This window comes from Xiphias gladius, chromosome 16 (assembly GCF_016859285.1).
Source record: "Xiphias gladius isolate SHS-SW01 ecotype Sanya breed wild chromosome 16, ASM1685928v1, whole genome shotgun sequence".
In the NCBI taxonomy this organism is placed as follows: domain Eukaryota; kingdom Metazoa; phylum Chordata; class Actinopteri; order Istiophoriformes; family Xiphiidae; genus Xiphias; species Xiphias gladius.
Genome location: NC_053415.1, coordinates 5,114,825 through 5,140,978, shown reverse-complemented (window position 1 = coordinate 5,140,978; position 26,154 = coordinate 5,114,825). Strand labels below are relative to the sequence as shown.

General features: G+C 38.0%; 1 protein-coding gene across 4 annotated transcripts in view; it reads left to right on the top strand.

Annotated features, from left to right (window-relative positions):
* Positions 1-26,154, top strand: part of slc4a3 (solute carrier family 4 member 3) — a 58,234-nt gene that overhangs the window by 8,512 nt on the left and 23,568 nt on the right. For 3 of the 4 annotated variants that reach the window (XM_040148145.1, XM_040148144.1, XM_040148146.1), the window contains exons 3-7: positions 336-743; positions 15,754-15,928; positions 18,104-18,354; positions 18,608-18,795; positions 21,425-21,651. In XM_040148145.1, coding sequence (XP_040004079.1) covers positions 690-743; positions 15,754-15,928; positions 18,104-18,354; positions 18,608-18,795; positions 21,425-21,651 — 895 coding nt within the window. In that variant the 5' untranslated portion in view covers positions 336-689. Of the gene's footprint in view, positions 1-335; positions 744-15,753; positions 15,929-18,103; positions 18,355-18,607; positions 18,796-21,424; positions 21,652-26,154 lie in introns of those variants that run through there. The other variant, XM_040148147.1, reaches the window with a different exon arrangement.

Here is a 26,154-nt window from a genome sequence, read left to right as displayed (position 1 = left end):
AATTTGTCAAGGAACGTCACAGGTTGTTTCCCAATTGCTTTTATTGTGTCACATACTGTGGAATATATTTGCCTAAAAGTAACACTGATTCAGTTTTTTTCGCCGAAATTTTCATAAATTTTGAGAAATAAAGCAAAACATAAGCACTGACTTTAAATTTATTGAATTTATTCCAAACTTGGTGTGTCTAGGTATACATTTTTCAGCATATAGTGATCATTTACAGTGTTTAGAGTACATTATGTGTTACTATGGTTACTGCCCAAAAGTTGCTCATACAGTATATTCCTCCTATTAGACCAGTTATTTTGTCTCTCCTTTTTGTTCTCTTATAGGTTATGCCACCCCAAAGGCTTCCTGGATCCCCAGCCGTGAAAGAGAAGGGCTGAGCTCCATTTTTCCCAAGGGTCCTGCTGCTTCGTACCCCTTCTTTCCCTTCTTCCCTCTGATTATTCCCCTCTCCCAACCTCACTAGACCCACTCGAACTCCCACAGCCCCACCTGACCCCTGCCACCCCTGACATCCTCCACCCCAAGGACTTTTTGTCCAGTCACATCACCTCCCCAACATCAACACCATACTTAGTCTCCCCTCCTACTTTTATTTTAGCTACACACTAAGACTTACCCGCAGTCTCCTGCCCTCTTCAGAGATCTGTTCTTTACCTACTGGCTGCGCGCCAGGCCCCATGGCTACAGGAGGTCATGCCCCTGAGATAGATGTGTTGATCAACGTACAACAGGTAAGAATTTTTTTGAGGTGTTTCTTAAACTTAATTTAGTATGAAGTGGATACAAAACATGAAAACAGTAGTTATCATACACCAGACAATCTTTTGTTAGACCCATACATTACTTTGGTACTTTGTGGTATAAGGTGTTAAAATTTAGATTTTACCACAATTATGACTTCATCTCATTTGGAACCACCAACAATTGAAGAAGTCTTGTGCAGCTCAATGTCAAAAATTCTCAAACTTTACTTTTAAAAACAAAGAAAACCATTCGCTTGTTCAAGAGCTAGTCAGTCCTGTCCTGGGGAGATTCTGTTGTCTCTTGGCCAGCAGCTCTCTCAGGAGGTTAACTATCCACCCCAGTTCTTTGATTGGCATAACCTTATGAAAAAGACTACAACTTTAAGTTTGGTTTGGATTGACCTCATTATACCTGACAGTTCTCACAAGACACTGAGTGCCTGAGTGTCCACTAAGGACAGTGGTAGAGTTCCTGGGGCAAGTAAGGTAATATAGGCTATTACAGTTGTGCTCTTTGTTTTGTGGTTGATTAAGTCTTTATTATTCCATTTACATATTTTCTATAGAAGCCCACTATGACAAAAGAGGAGTGTATTTTTTCATTTACTTATGAAAGTACTTACTTACTTACTTATGTTAAATCTACAAAATTGGTGAACAGTTTGACATTTGTGTGAATATGCTTATTCACTTTCTTTACAAGAGTGAGTTGAGATGATAAATAGTCGTGATTGGGCGTATAGATCTAGATCCAGGAGGTGTTTAGCTTATAGCATAAAGACTGGAAATAGGGGAAACAGAAAAGGTAAATTGTGCGAGGTAACAAAATGGACATACCAGCACCACCAGCACACTAATATCTACAGTATATCTTGCTTGTTTAATCGATGCAAAACAACAGCAACAACAGCATTCACGACAAAGGACTTGTTTCAGTTCTTTCTAATGGTATTTTTTTTGTTGTTGCAATATGGTGAAAAAAATGAATTAAGTGGTGCGTAATGTTTTAACATTATCTTTAAAGGGACCTTTATTGACAATAAGCAATTCAGTTTAATCAGATTTTACATAACGGTTTGATAAATGGTCAAGTCAAAAATATGGCCACACTTTTTCCATTAAATTATTTAGTGTAAAGGTAAACAGAAAAAATGTATGTTTATAGTTCACCAAATTTAAACTCAACTAAGGTCGCAACTAAGGATTTTTTTAACAATTAATCGATTGATTATTTTCTGATTGGTCAATTAATCCTTTTGTTAGTGTACCGATAAATAATAACCAGAACTACCCTTCATCTTTCAACCTTTCAGCCAAATCTTGCACACAGCTTTGCCTCTTCCAGAGACAAAAAAAGATACACACAAAAAGTAACATATTTTAACATGTAATCTATGAATGAAGGAACCATTTCAAACTTTAACTTTTACCTAATTATACTATTCATCAAAGAAGTTAAGATTTATGCAGTGTACGCCTAAATATGAAAGGTGTTGTTTACTATTTTCCGCCATTAATTACCATAGATGGTGTTGAATATGATTTCCTCCAATGGCTAGCGCCGATTTTAATCAGAAATGCACTTATATTATTTGCAAAAAGTTGCTTACACTGACTTACAGAAAAACGTTGATGGAAATCTACGTCATTAAGTTTTATGGTTCTATATGTACATAAACAAACTGCTTATAACTTGCAAATGCGCTGGAAAGTGGCTTTGCCATACTAGCCATTAGCATCTGCTCTAGGGAGTCCTTTTTGAGTTCTTGTCGGAAACACAACAGACAGGGACACAACTAAGTTTTACAAAGCGTGCATTGCACCATTTTATTAGCTTCTGTTTAAAGAGAGATTTTGACGATCAAGTTGGGGCTTCGTGAGATGCATCAACACATTCCACGCAAATCGACATATTTAGAATTAAGTTGATGAGTCGTTCCAGCCCTCAACTCAACACAGATTTATTTAAGCAAATCCACTAATTTCAGGAATTCCATTAAATTATGTGATTTGTCATAAAATGTTGCAATTTAAAAGACTGGTATGACCAGGTCTTTATCTATGCAAAGATTTAGAGGGATAGAATTTCCTCACACAAAGACATGATGATTATCTGGAATTAAAAGTGCATTGAAATGTCTTTAAGATTGAATTAATGTCTCAACACAGGCGCACAAGTCACACATGGGTCACACAGCCTGTGTTCTCGGAAAAAAAAAAAAAGCTCTCACAGCTAAGTAGGTGATGTGTCATTATGCGCAGTGGGGACTGTGTCAACCACAGTGTGCATAGCATATTGTGACACTGGTTTGAAGGATAATATGCTGAATGCTTGGCTACATAAGTGGACCCTTCAATTTCCTACCCTGAATTACTTGTCCACTCTGTACTTAAAATACACACACACATACACAGCATCCACAGAGACAGAACAGCTTCTTTGCACCATTACCTCCTATAGCTTAACGATGCCGCTCAGAACTATGACCGAATCACAGTTTTGTTTCAGCTGTTTGGGTGTTAGATGTAAGTGTGTATGGAGGATATTAAGCAAACTCCTCTGGTCCAGCTGAGTTTGGGTTGCCACAGAAACCTCACCAGCTGCTACCAGCTTATATCAGCTGCGGTTTTTGAAGAAACCCACTTAAGGGTGTTGGTGGTTTAGGTCATCGCGTGTGTTTTTTAGGATTAACATGTTTTTTAATTGGACCAATACAAGGTCTTGAGTTTTGAGTGTAAAATAGAGTGGTCAGTGGAGCTCAATGCACTGCAAATTAAAGGTATCCTGTGAAGTTTCTGACCACTAGTCACATCATGGAGTTTTTTCTTTTTTTTTGCATGATGATGGACATGCTCACGGGTGATACAATACACATTCCTGTCAATGGTTTTCATATTATTCCAGGTGGTGGTAATGCGTCAAGATGCATGCTTGGGTTTTATTTGTTTGCAGCATTTATTTGTAAATGTGGTGAAGATGTTTTCTTCGGTTTCTTGTTTTCTCATGTAGCTTGTGTTTTCACTAGTTGCAATGCTATGAGTTTTGTTGGAAACCATAGTAAACCCTTATAGAAAGCCTTGTATCGTTAGGTATCTGTTGAATCTGACTGCTCTTTATTGCTGTTGCCATTGTTTGATATTGGCAGTGCAGAGGATATAACAAATAATTTTGCTTGTGAGACATTTAGTGCATGTAATGATTGGACCATATTTAAGGAAACCCTGTTTACCACCTACTTAAAAAAGTCAATATTTATGAGAAATAATTTGCTCATAAATATTAGTTTCTCAGTGAAAACAAAAACGAAAGAAAAACACTGAGGCTTATATTTATGTTAGTTGTAGGTAGTTTGCCTGGGAAGTACGCCAGCTCCATCAGTCAAAGAGACCATGATGAAGGGAGTGGGAAGCAGTTTTAACCACTGCTGAATAGAAAGAGCAGGAAGCAACAGAAAGTAGTGTACTATGCAGAGGCAAACAAACTGATTCCATGTGTTTTAATCAACATGAATTTTAATAAGATGATCGGTACAGAATGTGTTTCACATTTTAAACTGACTCCATAGGACTATCTTCACAAAAGGAAGACTGGATTGGAATTTACAGTTAAAGTATCTGTCTGGAGAACAAACTGTCACACTGTTACACAGGCTGACATACATTAAGTCATTCATGGTGGCAGTATGGCATTCAGGTGTATCGCATAATAGCAGCCCACACAAACTGTAAGTATGTCAGATACAAAACAATTTTCCATCCCTCTGTACTCGCAGGATTTTAATGTGGATATGATTGTATAATCTAGTCTTTTAAATAACACGTTAAAAATTCAGAAACAGAAACACCTGCTATCAACAACTTTCTTAGATTATGTTGATCTGAATGCACCTGCCTTGTATCTAAAAACGTTCGCAGTCGCAATCAGGTCATATTGGAATCATTGTAATTATAACTTGTTTTGTCTACAACTTGACTGTCTTTCAGTGTAATTAAACAAACACACTTTAATGGACATGGTGTTATATTGTGATTGCACAGTCTTGTGGTGCATGCATGTATTGTCCTGCAACGCCTGCCAGAGGGGAGTAGTTTGAAGAGGTGGTGGGCTGGGTGGGTACGGTCACGGATGATGTTGGAGGCCCTCCCCTGAAGTCAGGCCTGGTAGATGTACTTAGCTGAGCTTTCTGGTCCTGCCTGCTGCAACTGGCATACCACACTTTGATGCAGTACTTCAGGATTCAGTTCAATTCAATTCAGTTCAATTTTATTTATATAGCACCAAATCATAACAGCGGTTATCTCAGGGCACTTTTCATATAGACCAGGTCTAGACCGTACTCTTTATAGTTGTATTTACGGAGACCCAACATTCCCCCATGAGCAAGCACTCAGCGACAGCGGCAAGGGAAAACTGCATTTTAACAGGTTCAACAGCCTTGAACAGAACCCGTTTCATGATGTGTGGCCGTCTGCCTTGACCGGCTGGGTTGATAGAAAAAGATTGAGAGAGAGAGAGATATGGTGAGTTGGGTTAACAGGTAGAAGGTCGTGGGTGAAGAGAGCATACAGGGGATTAATTGTTTAATGAGAGCCAAAATCAGCCTCTTGAAGAATTTGGTTATTAGGCGATAGTTGTTCAGGCAACTCACTTTTTTTTTTTGCTTGAGATGGGGACGATGAATGTTAATTTGTGGCAAGACGGGACAACTGTGTAGGTCAAGGAAAGGTTGGAAATGTTGGTGAAGAACTCTGCTGACTGGTCTGCGCATGCCTGAGGCACGTGACATGGGATGCCATCAGGTCCAGCTGCTTACCTTGCATCAATGCTATGCAGTGCCATTCTGACCTCATTAGTGTTCAGTGTCAGGCCATGTTGATCTGGTGGCAGTCTATCCATCTCCATAATGTTGTTATCAAAGTGGGCAAAGAACGTTAAGGTCCTCCGCCAGTGCAGGGTTGCTGCTTACAGTCAGGCTATCCTTCATTTTATAATCTATGGCGGCCTGAATGCCTTGCCACATGCATCAGGGGTCATTATTGTTAAAATTGTCCACAGTCCTGAGTTTGTAGTTATTTTTTTAACTGCTTTAATGCCTCTTTTAAGATTAGCTCTTGCTAGACTATAGGGTGCAGTGTCATTAGCTCTGTAAGCAGCATCTCTGAGCCTTAACAGGTACCTGACCTTTTTATTCATCCAGAGTTTCTGGTTAGGGAACACCTGGATTTCCCCAACAGTGGTGACATTTTCTGTGCAAAAGTTAATAAAGGACAGTATTGATGAGGTGAACCGTTCTAGGTCTGAAACAGAGTTGTTTTCAGCAAAAAGACTCCAGTCAGTGCTTTCAAAGCATTCCTGTAGTTGTGATACTGCTCCCTCAGGCCAAACCCTAATTACTCAGCTAGTTGGTTTAACTCTGCTGATTTGCTTGTAAAATGGCCACATTTACAAACAGAGGTGGTCAAACTGTCCTAGGTGGGGACACAGCAAGGCCTTGTATACATTGTATACATTGGTATAAACAGGGTCTAATGTATTTTTCCCTCTGGTTGGGCAACATTTTCATAAAATCTGGGGAGAACTGACCAGAGGTTCATCTAATTAAATCCCCACCTACAATAAAGACTCCTTCAAGATTGGGGTTATGTTGAGTGTGGTAGCTCTAGTGCTAACCCAGGTTTAGCATGCGGTGGTATGTAAACTGCCACCACAAAAACAACAGAGAATCCCCTAGGTGTATCTAGGGGCCTCTGCACTTTACCATGACACACAAGATCGGGTGTGTTAAGTCTGTTTGTGACAGCTGTGTCAGTGCACCTAGCATTGTTTATATACATACAAAGTCTTCCCCCTGTCTTCTTTGCGGCATTAGTTGTCCTGTCTGCGCAGTATAGTGAGAGGCCTGCTAGTTACACGGCAGCAGCGAGGGTGTTGTCAGAATCCGGATGCAACATTTTTTTGTGCCTGGCTGCAATGTAATCCTCACTCTTAGCTCGTCTGTCTTGTTGGAAAGGGATCGTATGCATGCGAGAAGGATGAATTGGAGCGGTAGTTTGTGTGGCATAGCCTTTAGTTTGGCTTGTAGCCCGGCTCACTTCCACCACTTCTGCTTCTGCTCTCTCCGCTGCTGCCAGGGTTTTCCTCCTGGGATAGTAGCCAAAACTGTTCCTGGTGATCTGATGATCTTTGCTGGTATCTGCTTGCAGTCGAATGCGAGGTGTTTGCATGTAGTGCCGATTATTCGGAGGCCGTGGCAGTTGTAGGCTAAGTATGCCTCAACTTTGCAGTCCATAGTACAATCAACACAAACAGTGATGAAGAACTTTTCAGGGAGCACCAAGCTGCTGAGGAGAGCCTGGGGTTTTGACTTACCTATATACCAGAGGTGTGCTAATTGGTCAGAACCACCTCATCAGGGTTCATTAGGGAGCTCAAAACTTTAGTCGTAACTTCATTTGTGTTATTAAATATAAATTCTGCTCTTAAATCATATAGAGCAAATTAGAGTTGTGGGTTAAATCGTGAAACTATTCCCAGTTAACGCTGATTGTTATCTCATAAATTTAATTTGTAGTGTGTTTCCTTGTCAACTGTTTTGTGTTCATTGTCTGGTCAGACAGGTAACAATGTTCCCCTTTTGTTTCTTTGTCAGTTAGTCATCTCAGTGTTTTTTATTGCTCATACATAAAATGTGTTAGTATTTGAGGTAAAGTGATGTTTGTCATGGACATCAAAGCTCCCCGACGTGGACAAAAAAGCTTTTACTGTAAATATTCTGCCCCTTTCACCTGGAAAAATGTACAGTAGAATTTGAAGTTCTTCAGAGGTTATTACTCTTCGTGAAATCACTTTTTAAGGATTTGGAAAGAATACTTTTTACTTTTAAATGATAAATAACTGATAATTGATAACTGAATACTTTTATTTAATTTGGGTAGTTTTGCAAACTCAATCATCTCTATATGCAACTTCACATTATTTAGTACAGTATGTGTTTTTGTAGTGTATGAGTGCTTGTATTGTATTTATTCGTGTAACATGGCTAGCTTCTTGACAGCTTTTAATCTCAGAGAGACTTTTACCTGCTAACACAAATGAAATGAAATAGTTTTGCCTGTCTGTGGATTGTTCCTACACCCTATACCCTTATGTATATTGATAAGCCTGCACCAACACATCAGATGGATATATTCTAGTTGTCCTGTGCATTATTTTATGCATGTTTCACTAGTCTTTCACTGTTAAATTTTTGTCATTAATACAGAATAGGAAAAAAAAGGTTTTGTGGGTATTTGGTCAGCATGTGCTTTTAACAAATTTAACAGGTTTGGAAGTGTGTAAGAGATTAATTACCGTTTGCATTGGTCAGGTGGTCTGCAGGCTTATGGGGGGATATGTCAGATTTGTGTTCTTCTAACTACCCAGGTTCAATACCAAACCAATGGGAAGATGTTTTTCTACTGTTGGAGAGTTTCTCTCTTTCAGTGAGCATTTGTCCTAAAAATATTACCAAAACCTTACTCTAACATTAACCAAATTCTTTTAATTGTCTGAATTTTGTTTCTTATAAACTTGAAACTATTTACAACTCCTAACCTTGATATTAGACTTAATAGCAGTAATCTTAACAGTGATCATAACCTTTAGCTCTAAACCTAATATTTTAGGGTTTTCCTAATCACTAATGTGAGGGCAATTGATCCTGACAAACAACACATGGAAACACACGCACACCTTCCTCCGTGTAAGTCAGCAGCTAATAAATATTTTAATGCATCTCTCTAGCTCAGCAATCCATTAAATATGAAATATTAATGTTGGAGTTCAAGTTGGGCAGTTCATGAAAGAAGTTTAGACAGCATGTTTTTAACTGAAGTGCAGCTTGGCTCAGATGACGAGGCAGTTTTAATTGAAGCTCCCCCTTATAATTGATTGGAAGTGGCCAAACAAGCCACAGAGCAGTTGAATTTTCATGCATCAGATATCATTGTGTTTGATGTAGATATTAACCCACAGTGCTAATACTCACGGTAAACACGCTGTGATCAGATGAGAGCTCTTATCCAGCATTCATCATAACAGTATTAATATGAGGAGATTTCAGTCTCAATGCTGGCAACACAGCAGAACGGAAATGGATTATATAAATTAGTGATGTATCAGTCGCAAACAAGAATGATGAGAGCCGGCTCCCGTCTGAGAGCCGATTTCTGTTTTGTTTCTTTTTATAAACTTAATACAAGAGAATAATAGGTTGATATTTTTGCCACACTTTTTTGCCACGGGCACTCCATGCACGGACTGAGACTGTGTTCCATTCCACAGCGTACATAAACAGTACTCCCTACCCTCTGCTGCCTGTTCAGGGACTGTCGGTTAAAGGAACTTCCCTTTTACAAAATTCCTCCATTCAGTATAAATATTGAAACAAACACCGATACCATTAGAAAACAAATACTATTGAAAATCGTGTAACGTGTGAATAAGTGTGATTTGATTAATTTACAAGATGTAAAGTGTCATTCTTAAAGAGATTAATATTGTGCAGATTATTGACCTATTATTATATGTTGACAATTTACAAATTATTATTCTGTAATATTAATATTATGTTGTCCTTCATAATAAGGAATTGTGCATGAAATTAATGCCGGGTCTCGAGTACCCTGCTGTTTTCACCATTGTTAACCTTCCATTACTAAGGTAAAACGACCAAAAATGCTGGAGTTGTGCAACTGGTAGCAGTTGAAGTCCTATCTACCAGTTGTAGAACTGTCTTTTTAGGATTGATTCAAAGAATGACAAAAATAATTCAGTGAACTCCTTTTTCCTTCTCTCTCTTTCCTCCTCCCTGGCCGTTTCTTCTGTGAGAAAGTTCATAATTTCGTCATCCAGACGTTTTTTGGCCCTCCTCGTTGGTGGGATGGTAGTCAGGGCAAGGCCAGAAGCTGACCCAGCACTGGTAGAGACAGTGGAAGCAGAACTGGTGAACCTAAGGCCTCATCCATGGCATAAAACCAGGGCCAGGAGACTGCAGTTACATTGCCAAGCTCGACTCCTGACCCAGTTGGTGGGGACTTAGGCTCCTGCAAAACCTCAAATATTGCAGAATCAAGAAAATAATCTTGTGGCTATTAAGACTCACTGAGAATTAACCAAACTACTTATTGCTAAATGTATCTTTAAGCACTATTTATCAACCCAAGTGCTATTAAAATATTGATTATCATTCATGCATTGTTCAAAACCCCCAATAGCTCCGGAACTGCATGCCCCTACACAACAGCTTCTACGCATATAAATCCTACCTCACATTTCTTTTTAAGATTTTCCCACTTCCTTGAGGCCTGTAAGACTGAGACCTTCCCCTCCAAGCCCATCTCTTTGAGCAAAGTTCTGTAACAAATTAAGGATATTTAAGGTGAATACCACATTAAAAGTGTAATAACACTTCATCAGAAACAAAGAGAAATAAATAGTACAATTATGTTATCCTGAATTAATTATTACCTTCTGCTCTTGGCCACATTCCACCTCCCCTTGAACAAATGTTAATTTTGGCTGTGACACTGAATAAATTCAGTGGCCTCCTCTAAGGACCCCGACTTAATAGTTAGATAATAATAACATTATTGTTAAACTCCACAGTTCTCAGCAAACAGCGATGTCTCGAGAGCACAACGCTGGCTGCAGCGTGCATAGAGAGTGCAGTAAGTTGCTGTAAGTTACAACTGTAGGTTAGGTTAGAGATATTCAAATATTTGATTAGAGGATTTTTTGAGCATTGTTGTTTTAAACACTTAAATAGTCACATCAATAATGATAACCTTAGTTACAATGACAGTACTTACAGACGTATGTAAATTCCTTTGCCAACACCATTTTTTTTAATTTTTTTAAATTTTGCTTGTTTGTATTTTGTTTGTTTTGTTTTCGGTGCTCCGGCAAGTCATAATGACTGATGGGTAACATTTCTTGTCAGCTTCTGGCTAACTGATGAACCATTGTTCAGGTATTCCCTACATAGTTCACAGGCTGACTGTCTACAGACTGCACCGTGTTTAATGTTTGTAGGGAAATGCTAATTTACATTGTCAATATAAATAAAAACGTTCAATACAAAACCAAACATGTTGTAAAATAATGGTATTCTGGAAATTATGAGGTTTAGTATGATTACATTGAATAATTTAAGTCATACACATGCACACATACCAATCATATTGCAAAACATTGCTAAATTAGCTGAATTAGAAAAGCTTGAAGTGGTACTAAATGAAGAGCCATTTGGTTGACGAAAGAACCAGCTGTTATTTCTGATCTTACTAATGATCTAGCTCGGTAAAACGAGCCAGATATCCAATCACTAATATCAATATTTTGTGCTCTGTAATGAGTGTATATATAACAAGTTAAAGGATCATCTCTGTTCACTGTATCATTTTCTTTTAAGCTAATTATTAATTAAGCTAATAATTCTAATTATTGTTACAAACCTTCAGTACACAGGGTTTTTGCGGATCATTAAGAAGCCTTACAAAATCTAAAATCAAATAATCAGAATTTTTGGCCCAAAAAAGTCTTGAATATAAACTTAATAATATAATAAATAATATAACAATAATTAATGAATAATAACTTTAGTCCCGCTTTTAAATGTGTTTTGGGGAAAAATTTGTAGTAAGCATGCTGTAACAAAATTAAAAAACGAAACCAACATGGAACCCATAACTGCTAATGCAAACTGCACAGCCCAGTTAGAATTTATTGGAGCACACCCAACTAGAGTGTTGTGATGTACTGTGTGGGCTAACGTGGTGTCCCCTCTCATCAAAAATAATCTTAATAATCTTAATAATCTCCGACAATAATGACCAGTCTCACTCAGAACTGGAAAAACCTAATTTCCATAGCAATGACTGCCTCAAATGCCCTGAATGCAAAAGTTTAAAGTAATGGCAAACAAGGCTTTCAAAATGAGCATACCTCAATATATATTTTGTCATTATACAACTATCTGAAAAACAGCCATTCCAGGTGCCTTAAGAGTATTGTCTAAACCAGGTCTGACAGCAAAAGTGTTAATAGCAGTTACAAATGGTCACAATTAAAAGCCTGTTGAAAAGCCTGCTGTCATAGAGAGGGAAGATACATCATGAATCGTACAAATGGAGTTAACAGTCTATGTTATCAGACAGTCTTTCTTTAAAAGAATTTTATAGCGTTGCATTCTTTCGTACACAGGAAATGTGACAGATTTCACTGTGTTAAAAATAAAAGAGAGCTCCTCAGAGAAAAAGTCTAACTCTGTTGAAATTCTTGCCAGAATTGATACTGTTAATTTTTCTGCTATGTATAGCATGAAGGCATATGCATTAAAAATTTGATACAATAGATAAAAGTTGTGAATATATTGGTGTCAGTTCTTTGTACATTAATCCATGTCAAAGAGTGTAGCTGTGCTCCTGAAGAAAAGGAACCCTAACTTTAGTTACTCTAGAACAACTTCCAGCCAGTTGTTTTACACACTCTCTTAGAAAAGCAGGTTTTAGCCCTTTTCTATATGGAGCTACACACAGCTACACAACTTAACCAAACACTATTAGTTTGAAAAGCTTTGATTTGTGAAAAACTGTGAAATGTCCCTGGTTGGAAGTTGCAAAAAAAAAAGAAACATTTTTGTGAGAAACACTGAATGTAAACAGAACTATGTATTTTCAAAAAGAAAAAAAAAACACAGGGTGGCTTTGGAAACACAGTGAAATTAAAAAAATGTTAAAGATTTTTTTCTGAGTTCTAATTCTCTCTCAATATATACATGTCAAAAATATGTAAAAAAAAAAAATCAGTTTTGAGTATTATAATAGCAAAATCCCTGTTTCCCCTCTTTCTGTGAAAATATTTTTGAAGACTCATGGTAACTCGGGGGCGTACAAATACAGTCCTAATTGAAATTATTACCACCTCTGATTTTAAGTATAGAATTTGGAATATCTTCAGAGATTAATGCAAATTAACCAATTTGGTATAATCAAAATATTTTAATAAAATGTCCAAAGTTCCTGAACAACAACAGAAAAATGCATGATTTAACAAATGAATGATGATTTTACTGCATAAAAAGGGGCTGATTGTTTCTAGTTTCTTTTTCACAGTGGTGAAGACAAGCTGTGCGAGAGCATCAGAAATGCTATTATGGTAAAACAAAAATTTCAAAGGCTACAACGAAATCACCCTGTTTCAAAAGATTGTAATGTTATCAAGACATTTCAGAGTCTTACAACTGTTAAGACGCTTCCAGGACATGTCGCTAAGAAGTAAGTCAATGAGATAAGTCTTTAAAGGTTGATGCGGATTGTGGAAAAAACCCCATACAAAAAATCTAAAGAGCTTCAGGCTGACATGGAGCAATCTGGATTGGTGGTTTCAGCCTGTACCATACACTGCACACTAAACCAAGTAGGGCTCCATGGGTGAAGGTCAAGGTGGACGTCACTGTTGAAAGAAAGGCACAAAAAGGCAAGACTAATGTTTGCAAAACCTTTCATAGATAGGCCACAGTCTTCCTGGAATATTGTTCTATAGACAGATGAAACCAAAGTAGAGCTCTTTGGGAATACAGTGCTTCAATCTGTTTATAGGTGACGAAATGAAACCTATAAGGCAAAGACCACCCTACCTACAGTAAAACACGGTGGAAATGGTTGAAAAGGAAAAGATGGAGTGTTTTAAACTGGCCAGCAGTGAGTCCTGACCTAAATCCCATTGAAAACCTTTGGAGAGAGCTAAAATCTGCCATTGCACAAAGGACCCCTGCAAACTCAAAAGAGCTTGAATGCATAGCAATGGAAGAGATGCAGAAACCACCAGCAGGCAGGTGCAAGAAGCTTCTAGATGGCTACAAGAAACGTTTAGAGGCTGCCATTGTTGCAAAAGGTTCTGCAACCAAATATTATAGAAGGGTGCTAGTAACTGTGTTTGGGGTACATTTTGTGTTTATATTATTTAACTACTATGCAAGTTTTGTTTTTTATTGTCTTTGGCTCAGTTACCTTCTACATTTTATTAAAATATTTTGATTATACAAATCGGTTAACTTGCATTTATTTCTGATGATATTCTAAACTCTCTACTCAAAATTCAGTGGTGCAAATAATTTCAACCAAGACTGTAAATTTAAACAATGAGATTTGATTTGGAGCGACATGCTAACCCTGCTCATCATATATCACTTGACCACAGAGCAATATCATATTAAGAAGGGTTTATTTATATATGAGTTGGCAAAAACTATTTATAAAATACAGTTATGCACTAATTTACTAATTTCTCCCTCATCCTCCTCCTGCTCTAACCATGCAGGTGAGGGAGGTGTGAGTGGAGGCCAAAAGTCATCTATAACTCCATAACAAACCACCGCTCCATGTCTGAACTGTATTTGCTAAGCCACTGTCTATAAAATGAGTTGTAGTTGCATTGTATTCCGATGTATGTAATCTTATTCCTATGCACATAGTGCCTCTACCACTTGGGCCGGTTTTGCCCTCCTCCTGTGTCCCTCCAACCCAACTGACTTCAAAGCTGACATGAAAGAGTTTTGAGTCATTTGCTCCAATGGAGCTAGAGCTAGGCAAAAGCAGGTGCGGAAGACTGTAATTTCTGCCTCAGCTGAGAGTATTATTCCCTCTTGCATTACATCAGGACTATTAAATTTAGGGTCTTACATTAATGAACAGGGCTTACCGGAGTAAGGAGAGGACATCAGGATGTAAGAGGAGAGATTGAAATTAATCTGAAAATTGGCTTGTTTTTTAAGAACACAGAGCACCTTAAATAATGAACAAAACTGAGCTGGCTGTCCAGTGAAAACAAGGATTTTAGTCCTCAATCAATTTGAAATTCACCCTTTTATAACCCGTCTGGATTCATCTGCTTTGGCCTTGTGTAGATAGGTAGCTCAGATCATTAAACGTATCCTGTCCCTTCATCCCATTGGTAATTAGGAAGTAATGGAGCCCTGGCACAGAGAAATCTGAGACCACAGAGCTGTAACCAGAGTGCTTACCATGCCGGCACCAATCTGAGGCAGAGGAAACAGCCTGTCCCAGTGATTTGACCTATCAGAGGAACCAAATGGCTCTGGCAGGACATTCCCTTCATCCTCCACTGTCTCCAGGGGCTGTCTAGTGCATTAGTTATTTGTTGCCCAGCACTTTGTTGTATTGATTTGATGTTCTCCCTACATGAAGTGGAGGAAACACAGACACTATGTGCCTATTCTACTTATATGGAATTATCTTAAAATACATTTTGACATTTCTCCTATCATAAATATGAAGCAAAAGTAGGGTTTGGCTTAAAAGTGGGTCGAAACAATAAAAAGCATTGTTAGAAAGATTTTGTTGCTATCCGCATTGCACAGTCTTAAGTAGCTGCATGCAGTGTGCTGAGGCCGTTTCTCTATAATATAGATATATAATAGAATTGGTATTGTAACTACCGCACATTTATTTGTTCTGTGTTCATCCTGGATTAGCATTTTACTTTCATTTAACACGAATCTGCTCCATGTGCAGCTGGTATTTCTGATATCAGAGCCAAGCAATGTAATGCTAAAGGAATGTCTGATTGGATTACCAACTTGGCTAATACATACAATACAGTAATCAGAGTGGCAAGTTCAAGTAATCATCAAGTTCCAAATTCATTGCAATGGTAATAGCTCTCTGCATGAACAGATGTGCTTATTCATCATAACAAATACGATTCACCCTAGACTTTAGGGTCCTTTATACATTTCTTAAGGAACGGAAAAACTGCTTCTCTTAGCCAGGATTCACTGATTGTGACAGTATTGGCCAGATGTGAATACACCAACATATTGTCTCCTTTCGCTTTATCTCTTGCAATTCTTCTCTTGTACTGCCCTCAACCCACTGACTCTTTCCCCCTGTTTGCTGTCAAACTGAAAGTGTGTTCTTTCCATCTGTTCTTCTCCAGGTGAAGGTGGAGGAGGAAGATGAGGAAGAATCTGTGGAGGAACAAGAGGAAGATGAGGAGGAGGAGAATTGGGAGAAATCGCTGTCTGTGGAGCGCTTTGGAGACATTATCAGTGACTCTGCTTCTACCAGTAGAGACAGGATGGGCCGACACTACACTGAGAAAGACTTTGAGTGTAAGCAAAGAACTATATACACATTATACCTACAATTACACCTTAATTGTCACTTACAAACAGGTTTGTAATCCAGTAGAGTATTGAATAGGGGTGGGTGAAAAAAACAGTTAATGTAAGAATCGGGATTCTGATTTTCTAAAATTCTGAATTGATTCACGAATACCAAAAATTGATTTTCGTGATAACGTCAGTTAATAACGTTAAGTTGATGAAACAAAGAAGGTGGAAAATGGTCAGCGCATCTTGCTTAATCTTGCAGTTCATCTTCAAAAAAGACAAGCGTTGGTGCATTTTCGATTTAATGACTTAATAATTAGCTTTGCAAGACAAAGGTGAAGCATTTTGTAAATACTTTGTACCCCATCACTTACAGACTAAAGTTAGCAGAGTGGAGCACCAACCTCCAGCGCTAATGCAGGGCTTAAAAAACTTCATCCAACTCTGGTGGGATGTAGAAAATAATTTGGCCCCTAGTCTGTTTCATTTTAAAAGAATTTTCCAACTTTCCTGCTGCAAAGAGGCTGGTCACCACCACGGGAGACATAACATTAAAAACAACACAGTCTACCACTCCGCTTTTTTTCCTTTTTCCCTAGTTTCCCCTGAAAACACACAACAGTTTCTGTTTTACAAAAAACATTTAACATGATGTCAGTAAATTCAGTTTCATTCATATCATCATTTTCATACAAGAAGAAGAGTATAAGATGCCTCCAAGTTAATGCATTTGACTTAATAACAATAAATTACTTTAAAAAATAACTTTAATAAAAAAAAACCCTGTATACTCCCATATACCTTTCTCTTTTTCTCTGTAAGTCCAACAATGGCACTTATCAAGGCCAGTTGACTTATGTGTCAGTTATGTGCCCCCTTTATTTTTATTGGATCAGAATCGTTTTGTACAAGAATCATTTCTGAAACCAATCATGACACCAAGAATCAAAATGGAAAAATTTGCACATTATCAATTTGTGTCCCTTTACCATTATAAAGTGACATGAAGTGATTCCTCCAGAAGGAATCACTTTATGGATCCCTGAACCTACCATCAGGTCTATGTTTTATATTGTCCAATACTTTGGTTTATGACCAAATACATGCAACTATGCAACTAATGACGTTCCCAATCCCAGCTTCAGCCACACTTTGTATTTTGTTCTAATTAGTAAATTTTGGCATGCTAAAACATCGGATTAAGAGGGTGAACATGGTAAATATTATACATGCTAAACATCAGCATGCTAAACATCATAACATTAGCATTTAGCTCAAAGCACTGCTGTACCCAACTCCTAGCCTCACAGAGCTTGTTCATATGAATCATCTGTTTATACACTGATGTAAAACAATAAGAGACTTTCTTTTTGTTATTTTACCAAATTGTAATTTAGTTAAATATAAATGTTTTTATATGTTCTTACATGTATAAAATCTGAAACTGCACTTTTCTATCATAGTTTGACTTATACTAAGATATCAGATTTAGAGCAGGGCACCAAATGCCGTGTATGTTGAGTGTATTGGTGGATTACTATTAGAGAGATTAGCAGATGTTTACTACAGTGCTGTTCTGCAATATTGCATGTTAGTTCAAATCTGAAGCTTTTGTTTATGTTGTGTCTTTAAAGCATTTAATTGGGAATTAGGAGGAGAGAGAGTATCTCATCTGAGAATAGCATTTCTTTCCCTGCATTTTTATGGACTCAAAAGCCTGTGTGTGGCAGTGTTTGCTGAAAACGCAGGAATGTATTTATGTTAGGTGCTGTATCTATAAAATTGACAAAGAGAGGCTGTTCGCCACCACTGGAAAAAAAATAACATTAAAAAAAAAACACAGTGGAGCATTCTGCTTTTTTTTTTCTCCTCTTTCCCTTGTTTCCCCGGAAAACACACAACTACATGGCAGAAACTTGTAAAGTAGCTCAGATAATCTCCCCGATGATGCCGCTGTAATTCAGTCTCATAAATTTCCATTTGTAGTATCACTTTTGTTTCTTATCAGAATATTTTGACATTTGTTCACAAAATTATCAGTTATGTAGTTCTGTCATATTTTGTACTGTCATATTTTGCATACTGTATGAGCGTATTTATATAGTAAAAACACATAATGTCAACATTTTATATTATGATGTATTTTTGACTTTATTTTTAATGTTTTTAACACAGATCACAGACACACATTTCACCATACGCACCACCCCTTGTCCACCCACCTGCCCCTGCCCCAGCGTTTACGTAAGAGGGTGCACAGCACGGAGAGAAGGCGCAAAAAGAAACGGAAGAAAAAAAAGACCTCTCTTCCCCCCTCCGATGTTACACCCACCATCCATGAGGTAGATGAGGAAGAGGTGGAGTCTGAGACAGATGGACCGGGGGTGGCTGCCACTCCCACAGAGCTACCTGATATCCAACCACAGGTAAAATAAGACTGAAGAGCCATAGCACCTCTACTGTATAAAGGTGGCAAAATAAATTTGTAGAATTGAAACTTTTGTGCTTTATTAGCTGCTGTTGGGATGATCAAGGTATGAACACGTACATGTGTGCTGGTGCAAGAGGACTTAGCTTACTGTTACCACGTACTAGCTAGCAGTGGTTTTGACAGCCTACTAGGTAAAACTACATGTAAGCACATTCCACCCCTCTCACTGATCTTCCTTTTCCTCTCAGTTTAGTTTGGGGAGCCAAGAGGACTTGGAGGAACCCCTTCCGCTCACTACCTTCCACACGGAAAACGAAGAACATCCGTTGTCGAGGAGAGCTGCACTCACTCTGATAAAGGGGGCAGCTCATAAGGGGGGAATTGTTGTTCTTTGCCAGAATTTGGAGGTGGATGAGGAGGAAGCGGATTGCCAAAGGTAGGCTATTACAGCATCTCAGGTTGTTCTGTTTGTACCGAAGACCCCTCTTCAGTTGAAAATGTAAGAAGTAGTGATACACAATTGATACCACATTTAAAAGAGGATTTGGGACACATTGCAATTTTGTAAGACAAAAAAAATATATTTTTTATACTAACAGTAGATTAAGGAGTTTCTCAGTGTTGAACCCACAGAAAATTATCACCTGACTCTGCAGTTCCTCTCACCTCTACTGACCATCTTTCACATAACTGCTTTGCTTTTACGGCCCAAAAATGAGTTTGTTAGGTCCATTCTCACCACTCCTATTAACCTTTTTTCAGCAGCAGCAAGCTCTAATAAGCCAACTGCACCCTACCTACCGGGTTCCAAATGACAGACAGAGTTAGTGAACAGCATATAGTGAACTAAGCCAGATATAGCAAGTGAAATATCTGGTTCTTTTGCATTTAGCAGTGAAAGAACCATTTGTTGGAAACCAAAAGCTAAAAGTAGAGTGAATATTCTACTTACACTCATTAGGTCTCTAGACACATGACTTGAGATGAATACTAATGTTGCTACATGTCTGCTGGCTGCATAAATAGGCAATTATTTGCTAATAGGTTTGCCACAAGAAGTTTACAAGGGTGATGACAGTGTTTTGTTCACAGCTTATTCTGCTGCCCCCATGTGACTAACAAAATCATTCATGTTATTAGTAACGTATGCTTCTGCTAGTATAGCAAGTCAGAATGCCTGCAATGCCTGCAAAAGGACTGTAAATTGCTGTAGCCTACGCTGGTGGCTATATTGTAATATCTTCAACCCCTTATGTTACAAAACACTTAAATGGAAAATTAACACAATTCTGGAATTTTAAACCTGTTTTAATTGAAAGTTTTCCCCTTTGGTCAGCAGAACAAGCTGTAAACACAGCGCTGATATATTATCACCTGATAAAGCTGATATGGCTAACGTGTTAGGAAACAGTTGCGGATATACATATCCAGCAGAAAGAGAGCAACGTTAGCATTTATCTGGAGTTGTGTTTCTGACCAACTGATGAATGTAAGTCCAATATTCACTTTTCTTCTAGCTCTTTTATTGTCTTCCCACCAAATTCGTATAAAATATCTGGGTCTTTAGCTGCTAAATGCTACACAGTGTTCACCAGCTAGTTGCTAACTGTGTGTGCTGTTTGGTTCTGGGCAGGTAGTGTACAGTGGGTTTATTAGCATTTTTTGCTGAAAACAGCTGCTTGCTGTGGCTGGAAACCAGGTTGGTTACTGCAATGAGAGTGAAGTAAATTTGTAGATCATAAAACTAAAACAATGAGCTGGAAGAAACAGTTCCCCTGCAGTTCCCCTCAGCTCTATAGAGTTGAGGGGAACTGCAGGGGAACTGTTTCTTCCAGCTCATTGTTTTAGTAGGATGATAATTTTCTATGGGTTCATAAATAAGAGTGACCCCTTTCAAATATAGTCATTTGATCCATTGATATAAAAATATTTCTTTTTGCAGCTTTAAAGGTTTGTTTGTAGTTAGTTTATCCTTATATTACTGTTGGTCCATTTCATCAGGGAGAGTTAACAGGTAATGTAGCATGAAACAGAAGTAAGTTGCCATGGCAACCTGCAGTTTAATATTCCTCGTGAAATGGTTTACTGTAGACTGCCTAAACTCTCAAAAGACAAGTTGGAGTGCACAGTTTTTCTATTTTCTATTTAATGGCCAACTCTCAGCCACTCAGAAGTGACTATTTTGACGGCCATGGTATTAAGAGAGGAACGCACAGATACCAAAGCTGGATTAAAGATGATTTAGTTGATATTAGAAGGAACCAAATTTGGAACCAACCCCGTGCATCAAATGGATCTCATAAACACATTTAACCAGGCAGGTACTTTTCTGAGCAGCAAAGGATACAAGATGCCAAAAACAGTATATAGCAGAGAGGAGCACAGAAATGTGTCCATTCTTATTACATGCATATGCTATACCTTTCACATATATATGGACTTTACATTAGCAACTCAGGTGTTTCATTATGAAGTAACAACATCAAACAAATAATCAATTTGTACAGATCTTACAGCATTTATGAACCACTAAAGGTTCCAGCTGAATCCCAGATATTAGAAGACCCATCTGGCAAGCAAATCATGCATAACCATCACAATATGAATTATTTGGTGATGCTTTGAATTATACATGGAGTTTCCTGCTGGGAGTTCTGGGTCTCCATGATGATTCAGGTATTTGTCGTTGCTAATGCCTGGTTGAGAAAAATATGGAAACATGGAAACACACTTACGCATGTGCCATGCAGTATTGTGTTGCTGTGTCTGAGTAAACACAGCCAAGGATGACTCAGAGGCTTGGTCGGGAGATATCAAGGCCTGCTGCTGTGTTACAAAGCCCTCTGTTGGTGAAGTTATGGCAATACAACGTAGAGGCACAAAATGGAGCGATTTTGTTTGAATAATATATTGAATTTTTAATATTTACATTTTTGAACAATTTTAACATCTAAATTCAAACACACTGCATGGCTTTATTTTCTATTGTCATATGGTTTGGAGTTCATCATGGGAACATTTGAAAATCTTTAATTTTTTCTTACCAATATCTCTCTCCTCATCAGTGTGCCCCCAGGATCAGATCCCTCAAGTTCAACCACAAGCCGCGGCTGGTTCTGCAGGAAGCCCGTCCACCATCGCCTGACAGGTGCCCAGCGGAGCAACTATGACCTGCGGGAGCGGATCTGCATTGGCAGTATGACCGCCCTGGAGACTGCCGTCTACCAGCAGGTGCCCACTGATGAGGCTGAGGCCCAGATGTTGGTCAGCGCTGATCTGGATGACATGAAAAGTAAGGAAGATACTGTATAATGAAGTGTTTTCAGGTTATGTACAGTAGCAGATTTTTGGAAACCATTCAACAATCATTTGATATCAAATGATTTTTCAAATTCATTTAATGTCTGAATGATAATTTGTTAAGGAGCTACATGTTAGTGTGTTAATCATTATACCATGTGACATTGTTTTCATGTTAGCCATTTTCTGTTTGTGAGGTAGGGACTATTTTGCACTAACCATTCAGTTGCAAGTAGAGCTGAAGCAATTAATACTAATTGATTAGTCAATTAGTCAATTGACAGAAAATTAAGTGGCAAAGTATTGACAATTGATTAATCATTTAAGTCATTTTTTCTTGCAAAATGGCACACATTCACTTGTTCCAGCATCCCACGTGTGAGATTTAGCTGCTTTTCTTTGAGTATTTCACCGTATGACAAAAATGATGAGCATTTTTCACTACTTTCTGATATTTTATGTGTAGACTAAACGATTAATCGATGAATTGAGAAAATAATCTTAAGATTAACTGATTGTGGAAATAATTGCTAGTGGCAGTCTTAGTAGCGAGTGACATACAACATTTTCAGTTGACACAGAATTTCTGGTAGTTGTTGGTAGGAGAAATTGATATGAATATGCAGACTTAAGAGTGGCCATGACTCCCACCAAAGGCTGGCTACTCCCAACCTTCTCTCCATTATCCAGTAGATTTAAAATCCTGATCAACCAACTCTCCAATGACAATCGTGCACTTGTTTTTGGTTGACTATAAACTGTATGTATTTGCCTTATGTCTTTGTTCATTTTGACTCTGCTGAACACACACTAGTGTTGACATGTTAGTCTGTTTGTACTAGTACAGGCTGCAAATCAAACAGTGAGCTCCAATCCCTTTTTTTCCTTTGGACGTTTGCTGTCCTCGAACTGAGAAGCAGCTGATTCAGTGAATACTGCTGGAAGGTATGCAGGGAACCCTTTTTCTTTTAGAGTGTATCTGTAAGTCAAATAAAAACAGCCTGTACAGCTGTGTCAGTCTCATCCATTCTTGTTCCAATTTTTGTGGCCAATTATCTGTTGCTATTTTTGTGGCTCTGGCAAAGGAAGGTCACGTGCCTATCCTTAGTCAGGCCTAAAAAGCTCTGCTCAGTTGTTTTCCCAACCAGGGAAGTGCTGTCAGTAAGTGACTGCAGAAAACTTTTGGCAGCAATTCAGGCGTCTGGATACAGATAAGCTACATATACTCGCTGTAAATAACATATTTAGTTAACTAGCTAACATGGCGGAACACGTTTTTTGCCAAGCGGACATTGTTCACAAGCTGAAATGTAACATAGCATGAACTAAAAGTACTGTTGCTATGGTTCCTGGCAGTTCAATACATAGTACCGTGTGCTCTGAGCTATGTTAGTGGTGTCTTGTTATATAGTTTAAACAGACACCTGCTAAATTATTAGAAATAATTACACCACTAACATAGAATGCAACCCCCTACAGTAGTGCTGTAAAAAGAATCCTTGTACAAAGTTAAGAACTTGTTGATACTGTGTTAGAGTGGTGTTGATTTAACAGGGAGGTCATTTTTGAGGTTGTTGTAATTGATGATGTGCCATTTGACTGCGCTATATTAAGAGGTGTTTTTCTTTTAATATTTTGCCCTGCCTCCATGTGTATATGTGGACAAAATATTAGAAACACCCTTCACTATAATGCTGGTGCTAAAATATGTCATTGTGGCACCATAACAGAGCAGTTGAATTGTAGAAAAAAATGGGCAAATATCCCAGTGAGAAACAGAGGTGTTGTTTTCAGGGATCTATGGTATTTTTTTTTCCTTATCTACAAATATAAAAATGATTTTAATAGAAATCAGGGAGTATCCTGTGGTGTCTTATGTCCAATAAAATGGTTGACATTGCAACTACCTTTATAGTTTTTTTACTGCTATTGAGAAATAAAGGCTTCAGAGCAGGGTAATGGGGGATGAATTCCTCTGTCGCCAAATGCCCCTTCTGAGATGACTCAGTTTTGCTTTACACCCACACCACAACAGCGTTGTGGGGGGGATTTTTGTGAGGTGACTTTTCTAGCTTGGTTGTTATATATCAGATTGTGACTGAGCTCTACCAGTTCTCCATTAGACCTCTATGACAGCACCTGATGTGGCTGCTAGAAGTTCGTTCAATCAAGCATGAAATGTGTATTTAGGTTGGTTATTAATTTTCCCATATTTCAAAGGCTCACATCGTCTTTTACTTTGTCATTTTATATTTTAGATTGTATGAAAGTTCAGTACCCTCTAGTGGCAATGAAAAGTATTACCACACAGTTGTCTAGTCTCCCTGTACAACACATTAAAGGTTTAAAGAATAATGACTATTTAGAATGTTACAAGTGAAACATTTCAGTATTTTAAATTTTTTTTGACTTCTTTTTGACCCTCTTCCATAGATTGATCCTGGGCATATGTATGAAGAAATATTATAATTTCACCCAATGACTTTTTCTCTCAAACACAGACAAGTTATCAGTTTGCTACCAGTGTCTTTGGCTGACAATGACTCAGCAGCTCCCCATAAGCCTCCAAAACAAGTCAATAACTTACTATTTAATTTAAGAAATCTTAATTACAGTTTCTGAATGATTTTTATGCTTTCTGTGTATTAACTACTACATTTGACAGAGCAAATATGTTATTTTGCCCTGTTAGTAGAGCAAGAGACATTTGTTGTCAGTTTCAAACAGCACTTTACTAACTGTTATACTCTCAAAACACCTTCAACCCTCAACGCCAGCCCTTTATCTGAAGTGTGATGAGAGCTACTCAGAGGATAAAGGCAATCTACTTGAATTAGCTAGATTTTTTATCAAACATGAAAAAAAGTCTACCACAAAGCTTAATTTATTATCATCAATATTGCAATGGTAATTTTTGATAAACATGGTTGAAAATCGGCTGCCTCCATGAAATATTGGTAAAGTATTTTGCAACAATTATTGATTTCCTTGCTTCTCTGGTGCTGACCATTCACAAGTTTTGCTCACTGCTGCCTATGGCTTGGCTCCACTATGGGCGTCTATTCTGTCTCATGAAGCCAACCCACAAAGCTCCTGGCTTCCACATACACGGTTAAAAATAAGGTTCCAACAAAATAACACAAAGAATGGAGAACACAGAAATTACAGTATCTACTCATTATTTCTTTAAATATGATATATGATATATGATGAAAATATGATAAAGAATAAACTCCTGGATTTGTGTTATATTTTCTTTTACCTAGAAATATATATTGTTATAGGATATTGCTGTGACACTGCAACAAATGCATCAAAATGATTGCATCAAAGCATCAAAGCAATTAATAGCTCAATTAGTTCCTGTCCTCATCTCTTTTTCAAAAATCAGATTGTTCACCTAAATTTCCATTGTTAGCAGACTTTATCTTACCAAGCTGTTGGTTGTTCATGTTATTACAAGGGAGAGGCCATACCTGTCGATCCGCAACAGGAATAAATACCCAGAGTTAAAAAGTTCAAATGAACAGAAAGGAAAGAGTCAAATTAGAGAGAGAAAAAAGAATAAAAAGAGAGGAGAGGAGAGAGATGGGGAGTTAAAAGCTCATGCGGTCAGAGAAAAACTCTATCCCAGCATCCAGGGACAATAATTAATAGAGGCTGTAGTCGATTCCCCTTCAGCAGCGACCCTGCCCCTGGCCTTTCCTGCTTTACCAGAGCAGAGTACTCATTGAGTGTTTAGCATCTGGAAACAGAAAACAGGGCACCCAGAGTCACTCAAAACAAGCTATCGGATTTGTAGAGAGTGATCATTGACAGGCTGTGTACATCACCACTGTATGTCCCTCTGTTCCAATCTGGTTCATTTGTATTTTCTCTGTGCTCTTAGTGAAAGAATATTGCTTTTAGGTGTGAAGTATTAATGCAAATTAGGGTCTAAGTCTTTATCATGAACTATGTCTCAAGGATTATTGGTTCAACTATTTGAACAAAAGTAATTTACAGATTTCAAATAACATTAGTTGCAATTTCAATAAGCCAGTTATTTAAAGTTATTGCCTGAAGCTAAAAGAGGTAAATGTTTTGGATGGTAAGTTTTGCTTGCTGAAAAGATAATAGTCAGCAGCAAATTAATGTCCGTCAGTTGGCCAAAACAAACATTTTATTAAATGTATTTACACTCATTAGTTACCTCGCCATATAGTAGTTTGCATTATCAGAGTCAGCAAAGGATTATAGCCCTCCATATGCTTAGGCAAAGATAACTGTTTGACATGACCAACGCAACAGAATGTGGCAAGTCCATGTATGGACAAGTTGAGAGGCTTCGGCTAGTGCAGACATGGCAATGACAGTAGCAGGACAGAGAGGGCTGAATGATATAGATATCTTTAGACGAGATTACATTATGAACTTTTGCATATATCTTTTATAAGCTGTCTTGAAACACAACAGTATGATGTTACTTTATGGACTGAAAAGAATTACAAGACAG